This window comes from Eucalyptus grandis, chromosome 6, assembly GCF_016545825.1.
Source record: "Eucalyptus grandis isolate ANBG69807.140 chromosome 6, ASM1654582v1, whole genome shotgun sequence".
In the NCBI taxonomy this organism is placed as follows: Eukaryota; Viridiplantae; Streptophyta; class Magnoliopsida; order Myrtales; family Myrtaceae; genus Eucalyptus; species Eucalyptus grandis.
Genome location: NC_052617.1, coordinates 8,477,417 through 8,490,349, shown reverse-complemented (window position 1 = coordinate 8,490,349; position 12,933 = coordinate 8,477,417). Strand labels below are relative to the sequence as shown.

Here is a 12,933-nt window from a genome sequence, read left to right as displayed (position 1 = left end):
TCGGCTAGAAAACCAAATCGAGGGTTGGAAGTAGTCCCTCAATTTCTATGCAACTAGAGATTCTAAGTTCAGGGACTTGGGTCATGCTAATATTTTTATTAGCGCTTTTTCGGTACCTGACACTATGTTGTGTTTTCTAAGGTGTCTATGCATTTCTTTATACTTTTTTAGGGTTGATCATACTAAGTAAGTGATCATGCGTGGATAGTTGGTTCCATACAATTCTATTTCTAAAAGAAGAAAATAGAGCATACAATTGAAATTTAAAGGTAAACAACTAAGTAAGCAGTTTAAAGAAAGCGATAAATCTAACATGCAATCCTAAAAGTTAAACAAAAATAAAGGGAAATAAATAAAACCTACGTCTCGTCGGGTGTTTATACAACACAAGACAATGCAAAACATATATCGAGGACAAATGAATATGAAAATTTGGTCAGATTGGACATCGACCTTCCATTGTCTTCATGTCTTGATGAGTCATCACCTTTGAAGGACTAATCTAATTCTAACCTAAGAACTTGAACTAGGTACATATAATGGGAAAGAAACAATCATTCATGAAAAAATAGTACAAAACACAAGAAACAATCAAGAACAATCAAACAAATGATATCATATGCACAAGTGAAATAAGGCCCCGAGGTTGGCCATTGCAATTCATGCGTTAGTCCCTCTAGACACCTGCCCCAATTCATTTTCATGATTTATAGCCATTAGTGATCATTTGTATTCCTGCATGACTATTAATGCTTATAAGTCCCTAGGACATGTTTTGAGTGAATCCCACAATTGTCCCACCAAAACAAACATCATACCTAAACATACATCTGAAATCCACATACATCAATGAGAAATAAACATGCAAGCAGGCCCTCGAATCTTATTTCCCAAACAATCAAAAAATTTGAGTGAGCTGACAACGGATCACTTATTCATTCAATAGGCTCCAATTACAACCCCAAGCAGTTAAAGAAGTAAACAAACCAATAGTTATGATAGTTTTAAGAGCTAAGAAATCATTTGAAAGGCATTTAATAATGAATTGTGAGACAACATGCTAATGGTATAGCAAAGATGTGTCATAGCTATGGAAGACATATAGCCACCAAGCCTAATTTGGGTGCAACAATGGGCACTTTGATCGAGCTTTGTAGACGACTTAAATATGGTCCAAACTTTAGACGACATCAATGCTAAACTAAAAGCAATGATTTGAAAGTTTGGAATTCAAAGACGATATCAAGAGTGTGTGCATGAGCATCAATTGAACTAAAATCACGTTCAAATCAACAAAAGCGGGAAAATTCAGACAAGTTTATGTCATTTGAGAGGTCTACAAAAGCATGCAAAAGTGCTTTTTATTTTCTTAAGATTTTTGCACTAAGAATTCGAAAAGCGAGGAACAAAGTCCATGAAGACATGCAAAGAAATTCCACATGCAAATTGAGCTAAAAAATTATAGAAGACAAACACAGTAGGAAGTTGTAACTCAACTACACAGAACAGGGTAAAAGAAATCGGCGAAATTGGAAAGGAACCCGTGCACAAATTGTCCCCAAAAAATTACGTAGCATAGAGAACATCATAAGGAAAAACTTTCGTGAAAAAGGTTTCTTAAGAAGAGCAATCTAAGAATTTACAAAAACCCTGCAACATGCGACACTGCATCAGAAAATCATCAAAACAGCAGGGTAACATGCTATTGCAACTGAGATTTTGCCTAGCAAACAAGTTGTAAAAATGAAAAATTTCACCAAAATAAAGATAAAAGAGTGACGAACAAAGTTCGTTAAGGGTCCGACTCAAGAATTTATACCTAAAAAATCACATGAAATTAACAAAAGTCTGACCAAAGCAGGGTAAAATAGGGGTTTCGAATTTAACCTAAGTCAAATTTCTAACCTAACTTGGAAAAAATGGAAAAAGGGGCCAAATGATAAGCAAATTGCACAAAATCAGCAGCATTGGGAGACCTAGATGAGTCCTATAACTTCCTAAGAGGGTCCAAATTCAATCCAAGTCAAATTGATGGTCGAAATTGATTTTTGTGAAAGCATGCGAATCAACCATTTACAAAACAGAACAAGGTATATGTTTAATAGTTCAAAGACCATTTAAACTGCATGAATAGTATCAAACAAACTTACTATGAAGGATTGAATGTGACAATAATTTGGGTAAAACACTTAACTCTAGTTCAGAATGCAAAGAAATCACACGATTCATCAATATTGCAAAATGACTTAGAATTAGGAATGACATGTTAAATGGATTTCAATTGCCATTAGCCTAATTAATGCATGATGTTTATATGCCAAACGAATTTGACTGTGACATGCCATATATGGACGCAAAGCTTGTAAGACCAAATACAATAATAAATAAAATAAGTAAATAAATCAAACACCAATTTTATGACACCCAAATATTTGGAGTGCTAAAATTTGGCACGGGGATGCTTAACGATTGTCATCTTCTCTTTTGATCTTTTCCAGGTGAGCTATGTCTAATCAGTTTGCGTCTCTGTTTGTTGTCCTTCTGCTGGAGTAGCGTCTTTATCCAAACCATCGCCCCTTGCCTATCTGAGAATATGGAAGCCCCCCTTGCGGTGCTAACACTGTGTATGTTTCATGACTTTCTCTAGATATTGAAAATATGAGAGGCTTATGGTCTGACGTGCACTATAAAAAAGTTCATTTTCTCTTTTTCCGGACGCAGAGCCTTCAGCTTTTCCAGAAAATTAACTCCTGAAGAAGCTGTTAGAGCTACCTTATCACCGCTTCGAGATGAGGTGACCAGAAACGTTGACGCCACAGCTTTGTCAGCTGAAGATCCTGCGTCAGAAAGGAGGAGGAAATTAGAGTCCCTTCAGGTGCAGGAAGCACTGATCAAGGTTTCTCTTCTATTTTGTTTTCCTAATTTAGTTTTTGGCTTTCGCAATGTCAATTTGAGCTGCTTGGATATGCGTCTTGTCTCTTGTTAATTTGGGAGTCGGTCTCTCCAAAAAAAAAAAAAAATCAATTGCAGGACGAGGAAAAGCAAGAGGAGGAGGAGGAAGAACACGTAACAAGAAACCATTTTGGTAATATTGGTTTGATGAAAAGTTAGGTTGGGGCTGCTGTCACTCTACTCATAGTTGAAACATAACAAATGAATACCTAACTCTGGTTTCTTTCAAAAGGTACAGCAATTAATGAAGCAGAGTTTCTACTTGATCATTTTAAGCTTTTAAGCTTCATTTTTATATTTCTGATCCCTGCAGTCAGTGTCAGGAGAGTGGAGTTTTTGCAGCATGCAGATAAGGAAATAGGGTCTTGTCCTGCATCAACATAGGTAGTGGATTTCACCGATTGATATTTAGAAGTTGATTATACTTATAGCACACTGAATGCTTGTATCTTGCACTGCATATATCTTGAATAGCATTTCCACAGACATTAGCGTACTTTCAATAGCCGAACCAATATCATGTCTTGTGGTAAATGCCTCCATTCTTAGTTTGTATTGCTTGGACTTTGGATGCTTCGAGATTAAGCAAAATAGAGAAAGAGGGAGCAGATAGTGATAAAGAGGTCATGAAGGCAAAGAATGATGCAAAAGAGGAATGTGACCGCACCGGTGATGGAGCTGAAAAAGATGTGGTTTTATCAGTACTTATAGACAAGTTAAAAGAGATATTACTCTACTTCTAATCTGCTTCTTTCTGAAGGAACAAGTGGACAATAGTGTGCGTATGTACCATGGCATGTAACTAAAGGAGTGAAGAAGGTCCCATATTGGGAGGAATATTTTAAGTGTGCAACTGTATTGATGAAAATGCCTTACTGTTGTTTCTGCTAAAGTGGGTGCTTTGCCTTTGAATGATGTGATCTCTCTGGTTTCTGTCTATTGTGGATGGTCCAAGGGTCTCTAAATCCTTTAAATTGATAAAATTTCGTGGACCCAATTTGAGCAGATGGGACAATTCTGCTGCAAGAGGTTGTAAGAAAGGGAAGTCGGTCGGAAGATGCAAGACACTGAACTTTTCTGGATTGTCTCACTGGTGTGAATCCAGTTTCCATGTAATGTGAAGTCGAATGTGGTCTTTCAGTACAAAGAGGACTTACCAATATGCATCTCAACCGTTAGAGACGATGGATTTCACATGGAGCCCAATACGGTCTTTCCCAGAAGTTTGTGCGTCTTGGACACACATGTGCATTCAAGATGAAGAACAAAAACCAAAGTTCAGCTGGACTTGTCCGACTTGATTTGGGTCAATATTCGTTCTTTCAGATCATTCAAACTTCGTGCTCTGTAGTGTTCATTTCCACTTGGGCAACAGCTTCTGTATCTGAGCAGTTCGTGACGTTTATAAGAGCAACTCTTCTTGTTTGCGCACCTGATATTATATGATCGACCTATCTATCTCAAAGGCTAATCTATTTCATATTTCATTGTCATCTTAATTGGCGTTTTTATAATGCTAACACATCTTTGTGAATATTACCTTATTACAAATTGAGCAAAGCACATCTTTATGATTCGCTGTATATAATTTGCCTGATCATATAATTGTCATTGCTAAAGTAATCATTTTTATTCATAAATGAACTGCAGTGAAGTTTCATTTGCAAATGACTCCTTATTAATCATGAACGAAGCACTATTGCTTGTACATCTCAATAATGTTCTTCGCGAAATCGCTGATGTTGTTATCAGAACTCCCGCCTTCTTCCATAGAAATTCTCGCCCTCTCTCTCCACTTCAACGAATTTGCTTTGATCTCTTTCCCTCTCTCTCCTCCCATGACCTCGTTTATGCAACTTTCGATTTCTTCGCTGGTCACAATCCCTTTCTCGTTCACCCTAACCCTGAGACCGACCTTCCACACCTCCGTGATGAATGCGGCATTTGTCGGCTGGTCAGTCCACTGAGGCATCACCACCATGGGGACGCCCAAGCTCACCCCTTCCATAGTCGAGTTCCATCCGCAGTGAGTCATGAAGCAACCCACTGAGCCGTGGCTCAGCACTTGGAGTTGATCACACCACTTCACCACCAAACCCTTACCATCTAGTAACTCCATATCTTGCAAGAAATTGCATGGGAGCTTCTTCTCTTCAGACGCTCTCACCACCCACAGGAAGTTGCCCTTCATCCTCTTGAGTCCGATCGCTATTTCCTCCATTTGCTCTTCTCCAAGGGAAGCCAAGCTTCCGAATGATGCGTAAACGACCGAGTCGGCATCCTTCGAATCGAGCCACCCGATGCATGTCTCAGCATCGTTAGGCTTGAAGAGGCTGAGTCCGTAATCTTTGTCGTGTTGGATTCTCTTGTCCAAGTACATAGATGGGATCGTTGGTCCTACAGTGAGCACCGGGCATTGACTCCCCATCCACTTTACCACCTACACATTTCAGGAAACATATATGCAAATGCAATAAATTTATCGTTTGCACATACGAGAATCAATTTAATTTCCTTCGTTCTATCTGCCCTTCTTAGAAGAATTTATCACTCCTGTCACAATCATACTACCAACCAAGGGAAAATGGCACTTATAATCCCTACAAATTAACCTTATGTTCAATATTGTCCTTTTTTTTTCTTTTCTTTTTTTGACCCAACATGGGAGAGAATCTTTAGACTATTGTCAAATGTGCAATCTAATCTCTAAAATTTCAATTTGTTCAATCCAGTCTCTCAACTTTCCAGAACAAAGTCTAGTATCCATAAACTTTTTATAATTACATTATTGTGCAAATTTTAGAACGGCTTTTCATTTCCATTGATCTCCTTTTTTTTTTTTTTTTAAATGCTAACTTTTTAATATCTTTTTTTAACCTTTCGGGTCATTGTAAATACTGCAATAGTTATTTCGGGCATATTTTAACTAATGATTTCTGCAATAGTAAAAGAATAGCCTAACTAGAGTTGTATCAGGTTGATGTCTTAAATGTTTTCATAAGATTATTTAAAAACGATATTGATTTATCTATGGGTATTTATACCTATATTAATTTAAATGTTGTTCCTAATTTTTTATATAGATACAATCATCAAGCTTTTGTATTTTGTGTTTTCTTTTTAGTTAAATCTGCGTGTCTCCGTTTTCTTGTCCAACCATTGCACCACCTACACATTTATTGAACATGTGTGCGACGCAGTAAACCCATTGCGCTAGCGGAAGAATCAATTGAATTTCCAACATTCTATCTACCATTCTTATAGGAATCCATCACTCCTATCTCAATCCTAATTTAACCCTATGACAAGCGTCTATCACACTACTTTGTAAAACGACTTTTGTTTCTCCTGTAGAAGTTATTTTGCAGGCTTGGCCAAAGCTTAATCACATAGGGCTTGCATGGAAACATTCCTTGTTTCCGTTTCTGAACAATTTTTTTTTTTTTTTGTTCCTGGAACAAAAAAGAACAGAAACGCGTTTGGTTGCGTTTTGCTGTTCTTTTTTTTTTTTTGTTCTAGAACAAAAAAACAAAAAAAGAAACAAAAAAAACTTACTTCTTGTTCCAAAACAATTTTGAAGAAACACTTCTTCTTCTCTCTCTTCTCTTTTCTTCTTCTTTTTTTTTTTTTTTTTGGCCGGTCACGGCCGGTCGCCATGGCCTCCGGCCATGGGGTCGGCGACGGCCATCGAGGGTTGGCGACCTCGCCGTCACCGTGGTTGGGCGAGGCTGCCGGCCCCATTGGCCGGTCGCCGAGGCCGGGGACCGGCCAAAAGAAGAAAAATAAAAAGAAAGGAAAAAATGAAAAATAAAATAAAAATATTAAAAAAAAATTAAAAGAAACAAAAAAAGAATAAAATTTACTAAACGTGTTTCTATTCATTTTTTATTCCCGGAACAAATTTACCAAATGCATTTTTCTGGTAAAAAATTGTTCCCCGGAATAGAAACACTTTTTTTTATTTATGTTTCCTGGAACAAAAAAAGAGTAGAAACATTACCATGCAGCCCCATATAAGAAAATAACAGGATTTACGCAGAATCCAGCCCTCAGAAAGGTTTTAAGCTGAAATTGGCTTGTTTTATCACATCGTTTATAGAATGACCGTCTGCCTACTCTATTTTCACATGAGGGGATAATAATGGGGGTGCAACTAACCTCATCCTCGAGCTCAGCGAAGGTATTAAACAAGCGCCAGTTAGCTCTCATCACGTTGGAGAACTGGTCCAGCACGAGTTTCACAAACGCAGGATATGCATCAACATCGGCCACGAACGAAGGAAGATCGTTCAACTTCAAATTCAACATGACCGGAGGGACAGAAACATGTTCCTGTCCTCGTGAGTCTTCTAAGGGAAACTTTAGTGTTCCTCGGTGAACATGGTGATAAATGGCGCTAACCGCGCAAGACTGAGTGAAGAATGAAGCTCCGTGCATGCCATGTTGTATCGCTATGTCAAGAGCCCAAGGCATGACCGAGTCATACACGAGGACTTTCGCTGGATCATCTTGAGAAGATTGATGTTGCTCTATGAAATTGGTCAGGCTCTTTGAGACCGAAACTGTGAAAAGTTCAAAGTAGACATCCCGGCTCAGCTCGTTGGTGTCCACGCCCTCGAACCCGTCAGATATTTGCTCGATCTTGATGGAACTCGTTGCATGGTTTGTCGAATGGAGGGACTTGGAAGGTTCGGAGATGGGAATAATGAGGGCAACGTTGAGACCCTTTGAGGCTAAGCGTTTCGAGAACTCGACCACTGGATTTATGTGACCTTGTGAGGGGTAAGCGAGAACAAGAACATGAATTGGTTTGATGGATCTCTCACTTTTCTGTTGGTCCATCATTTCTTGTCGGGCTTCAACTCTTTCAGAAACTGATGGAATGCGAGTGAGAGAGGTTGATGCTCATATCGCGAAGCATTTCATTAAATATATAGAACCAGAAGTTGCGCACAAGCATGAACCAGCTGAATCGTTTGAACGGTAGTTATACGGATTAGATGAGTACTCGTTACTCAAACCCAACTTGCACTTTCATTTAATATGAATCACTCGTCTAATGGCCAAGCAAAAGCCGCAAAATGCAAGACGCAAAATTGAGAAAGCAAGAAAACGGGTGTGATGATTTACAATGTTTGGCCACTGCCCTACGTACTTCCACGAGCGCGAATGATGAGCCGCAGAAATTTACTAGACTAGATTTGAAAGCATTCAAATGCGCGATGAAATCTCACTCTCACTCTGAAATGCTGCAAGAATAAAAATATATTTATGTCAAAAACCTAAAAGGGAAATATATCATAACCCGTCAAGTCCTCCTCTTTCGTCACAAATCTTGTGAAAAATCCCGTGCTTATATGTCTGTGTCTACAAACATTACATATGGATACTATCGCGAAAATTCATTACCTTCATAACAAGAACTAGGGAAGCACGTGCAGGAGCCCAACTTCTCAGAGGACTTTCAACGTGTACCTATTTAGACCTAATCTCATTGAAGAGCAAAAGACAAGTTCTTTTTGAGCCAATTAGGTATAGTTAATATTCTAGTTAACCACGCAATTATTCAAATATGGGGTTCTCAATTCGTTCATGCTACCTCAAGTGCCACTCTTGCCATATCTGGTCAGGCTATCAATGGGGACAAAATGCCCTAGACAAGGTAGTGTTGAATACGGATGAGCAGTTTTAGATTCTGCCCAGGTTCCACTTAAAATCCCGAAACCTACCTATCAAAATAGGTTCTCTAATTTTAGGAACTTATAACTTACCCCGCAAACTCGAGAACCTAAAATCTATCCTATTATTCTAGGATTGGTTCTAAAGTCTACTCATGTTCCACGTATACTTTTAATTGAATGATTGCAGTAAATCATCACTTCAATTAACCAGCATTTACTGTAATCCATTAATCATAACTTATATTTAGATATACAAAAAAATGAAACATTAACAAAGTAAACATCCCAGTCATGGATATAACTGGGAATGGAAGTTCATACTAATAGTTTTAAATTTTATGCTCATCATTGCATGCCATGAAATGTCGTAGGATCGTGCAAAAACATAGAATAAGTAAAACACAAAGACTTGGTCTGGATGCCTAGAATTTGGAACTTACCCGTTAGAACAGGTTTTTAAATTTCTGGAACTTGAAATTTACCTTGCATACCCCGAAACCTCGAATTGGATTGGGTCTCACTGATATGTTTTTTAGATTTCCGATTCTACCTTGAAACTATGCTTACTCTACAAGTCATTCAGATAAAGCAAGTGAGATATATGGCAAAAGGATAATATTTCATTTTTTCAATGACGAAGAAATCTAAAACGTAATCATTCTTGCAATTCACTTGTCTTATCAACCATCTCGTAAGTTGGGCATATGGCTCTTTCATCCAATATCAGGTAGGTTTTCCATAAGTTAGGCTATGGAACATTAGTATGTGTCGTCTAAAGATGCACCATCCGAGCTACTTGCCAATTTACAAATTGTCTGTTCCTTAAGATGTAAACTACATTCCCTGTAACTTAGGAAAAGAAAAGAAAAGAAAAAAAAAAAAGACAAACTACACAGCCTTGTATAGTTTTAGTCGTCGCCAAATAATTACATTATTCTTTCTAATGAAAACGGAAGTGTATATGTGAAACAATAACTAAAATCATATCAAGGATTTCTAGTTCAGTAATTAGAGGTTACCTGTTCAAATTTCGTTAGCTGCGCACAAAGTGTTCTGGATTAATGTCACTTGGACAAAGCACAAGATTTGGATATAACTGAGTTCATTTAACTTTGCAGGATGTTCCTCCAGCTAGGACCTAACAATGAGAGACCATAAATTCTAGGAGGAGGCAGGGCACGACCAAAAACATGAGCTGGCAACGACATATGCAAAAATCGACATCACTGCTTATCGAAGCAAAAGGGGAAGTTTTCTGCCAATTAATAGACAGTGCTTCGAATTTGCCTCATGACGATACACTGTTGTCACGATTTAGATCTTTTGTTTTCGTCGCTTAGTGTCACACTTCATTTCACTACGGAACAAAAGTGCCCTGCCATAATTGACTAAGATGGTCGAAACGTGTCGTAATTACTGATAACTACGTACCTTGTCCAAGTTTTCTTTGTCAATCTTAGGAACACAAGAGATAATAATAATAATAATAATAATAATAATAATAATAATAATAATAATAATAATAATAATAATAATTAAGAAGAACAAACAAACAAACAAGTCAGTCTCGAAGTTGTCAAGTTCGATTTCGCATCTAACTCGATTGTCTAAGGTTGAGCATGGAGACGACAAGAACAGGGGCAAAAATTGTTCTTAATGCCAGCGAGAAAGGAAATAATCCAATCTGTGATGTGGCTTGATCTATCATATATGCAATTTAATTATCTGACTCAAAAGAATTGGTAAGTTGGTAATAAGTTGCTAATTTGCAAATTGTGTATACAAAAAGAATTGGTTATTTGATAAAAGGGTTAAAATTACCAATGAGTTACCAACTATGTAGCAAGTTGGAAAAGTTACGGCACTTTTAAAAATGATTGACAAATGATTATGTGTTACCAACTAACCTACCAATTAAATTAGGTGATTGTTAAGTAAATATTCTAATATGAATTAGAGTAACTTACCAATTATTGTCAGGTATTGGACTTATTGAAAAATAATAATAATTACAAGAGAAGCTCTAGATGTACATTTTGATGTGCACTTGGTGCGAGTGTACCTGTGCACTTCAAAATTGACTACATTTCATACCAAGTTGAAAATTGAGATGGTAGATAAATATAATTTTTGTTCATTACCAAGTGAAGAGTACATAAGCCTATTTATAGATTTTACATGACAGTAACAAAATATTAAATATAATTGATCAAGACCAATCAAGAGAAATATATAGAATTACAGAGTATGTTAAAGGAGTACACTATATATCCACCCTAGTCTTTGCTTTGACACTTCCAAATATAGCGTCTTTACCGTATTACCCTTGCTATACCTCTTTTTGTTGGATTGATTCATTTTCTTTCCTTGCGGGTCCTACATTCTTCCTTCTTCCCCGCTTTGCTCTCTCTCTCCTATCAGCTCGTGGTGAACTGACGGAATGTTATTCATCACTCATCGATCACCGACGGAGCGAAGCCTCACAATGCAGCCTCACTGAACTTCGAAGCCTCGAGATCGGCGGTGCGCTTGAGGAAGCTGGGGTCATCGTCCTCGAGGACCATCTAGATCGGGCACGACCCAAGGCCGTCAATGATGGCAAGCGTGATCTTCCTCGTCTCCAACCGGAACTCCTCGAGTCGATTATACTGCTGCCATCGCAGTCAAAGTCGTCGAAGATGGAGCCATAAGGGCGGGTCAGCTCCTGCGGTGTGGTGGCGACGTCCACACCAAAGCGGGACTCGATGAGGAGGAGGGGGCATCGACTCGAAGGCCTTGCGGAGGTCAAACCGGGAGAGGACGCTGTCGCGATTGAGGCCCAGAGACAAACCGCTCGTTCACGCTCCTCTTCAACTGCTCCTCGTCGCTCAACGAAGGCACGTGTTGTGCGGTAGAACACCCTAACTAGATGAGAAAGAAAAACAAGAATAATCAAGAACACGCAGATTTACGTGGTTCGGCGAAAGATCCACCTACATCCACGGGAAAGAGAGAGACGATTTCTTATTTGAGTGTATATCAAGAGTACAAGGTACAATGCTGAAATAAATAAATCTTTAGATCCCCACTTTCCTAAATCTAGTAGGAAAAGAATTCCACCATAAAAATACTATCAAATTTAAAACCCAAATCTAGGAAATATATTAGGAAACAAATAGTTCAAAATCTTCAAGCCTTCCTAGATTTCCCAATTGAATTTGTGGAATTGAAGACAATATAAGCAAATGGAACTCCTCGAGTCGATTATACTGCTGCCATCCCTCCTTCGCAGTCAAAGTCGTCGAAGATGGAGCCATAAGGGCCTTCATTTGGGTCAGCTCCTTCCCTGCGGTGTTTCCAGGTGGCGACGTCCACACCAAAGCACTCGATGAGGAGGAGGGGCATCGACTCGAAGGCCTTGCGGAGTCTATCTCGTCAAACCGGGAAGGACGCTGTCGCGATTGAGGCCCACACTCCTCATGAGACAAACCGCTCGTTCACGCTCCTCTTCAACTGCTCCTCGTCGCTCAACGAAGGCACGCACCCATGATTATCACCGCCCCATCTCTCTCTCTCTCTCTCTCTCTCTCTCTCTGTCTCTCTCTCTCTCTCTTTGTAACGATTCCACCTCCTCTATCATTGCTCATCTCTTTGTGATAACTTTTCAAAAAGCTTCATGGTAGGAGCTCTCTCATAAGCAACCATATCATCCCTCTTCGTCTTACAAAAAGCTAAAGCCATTTGATCACGTTCCGCCTCCGTACTCTGTTTTCCATCTTCATCTATCCTTTACTTTCTTCGCTATCCCTCTTTTCATTATTATGGTCACTCGTCGAAGCCTCACTTGGCTCTTGGACTTGCTCTCCATTGCGTTCGTTGTCTCGGGGTCAAGAAGATCTCCTTTGGGAAATGATGCTGGAGCATTCTGAGAGGTCGTCTATTCCGCAAAATACTCGTCTCTTGTGTAATCTCCTATTTCTCTACACTCTCTCCGCCGTTAGGAAAGCCGAGGGCACCAGAGGCGTCGTCAGAGCCAACATGTTCGGCCGTGAGAAACGATGGGAAAGAAGGCAGCGAGTACCAGTTCCCTGTCAGGATCTCGGTTCCCGCTGAACGACCGCTGGTCCTGGATCATCAGCACGAGAATCTCCGGAATCTTGCTGGCGAGCTTAACAGGAGATCAAGTACAGAACATTGGTTCTTCTTGGAAGAAAGAATATAATGTTTGTGAAGCTGGCAAATGCAGCTTCCATCGGGCACTGGTTCCTTCAGATTAACATTACCATGAGCTGAAAGGTTAGAGAACAAAGAGAGGAAGAAA

General features: G+C 39.1%; 1 protein-coding gene, 1 long non-coding RNA gene and 1 pseudogene across 2 annotated transcripts; 1 reads left to right on the top strand and 2 right to left on the bottom strand.

Annotated features, from left to right (window-relative positions):
- The first annotated feature begins 2,459 nt into the window (after positions 1 to 2,459).
- LOC104456176 lies at positions 2,460 to 4,445 on the top strand. Its single transcript, XR_727300.3, has 5 exons — positions 2,460 to 2,624; positions 2,722 to 2,896; positions 3,031 to 3,184; positions 3,266 to 3,336; positions 3,959 to 4,445. It is a non-coding gene; the product is annotated as an uncharacterized LOC104456176 (long non-coding RNA).
- Positions 4,446 to 4,557: 112 nt separating this feature from the next.
- Positions 4,558 to 7,870, bottom strand: LOC104456179 (mogroside IE synthase). Its single transcript, XM_010070921.3, has 2 exons — positions 7,111 to 7,870; positions 4,558 to 5,392 (listed from the first exon to the last, which is right to left on the bottom strand). The coding sequence occupies exons 1-2, from the start codon at positions 7,795 to 7,797 to the stop codon at positions 4,649 to 4,651; spliced, it is 1,431 nt and encodes a 476-aa protein (XP_010069223.2). The 5' UTR covers positions 7,798 to 7,870; the 3' UTR covers positions 4,558 to 4,648.
- Positions 7,871 to 10,785: 2,915 nt separating this feature from the next.
- On the bottom strand, positions 10,786 to 12,017 carry LOC120294284 (annotated as a pseudogene).
- Between the last annotated feature and the right edge of the window lie 916 nt (positions 12,018 to 12,933).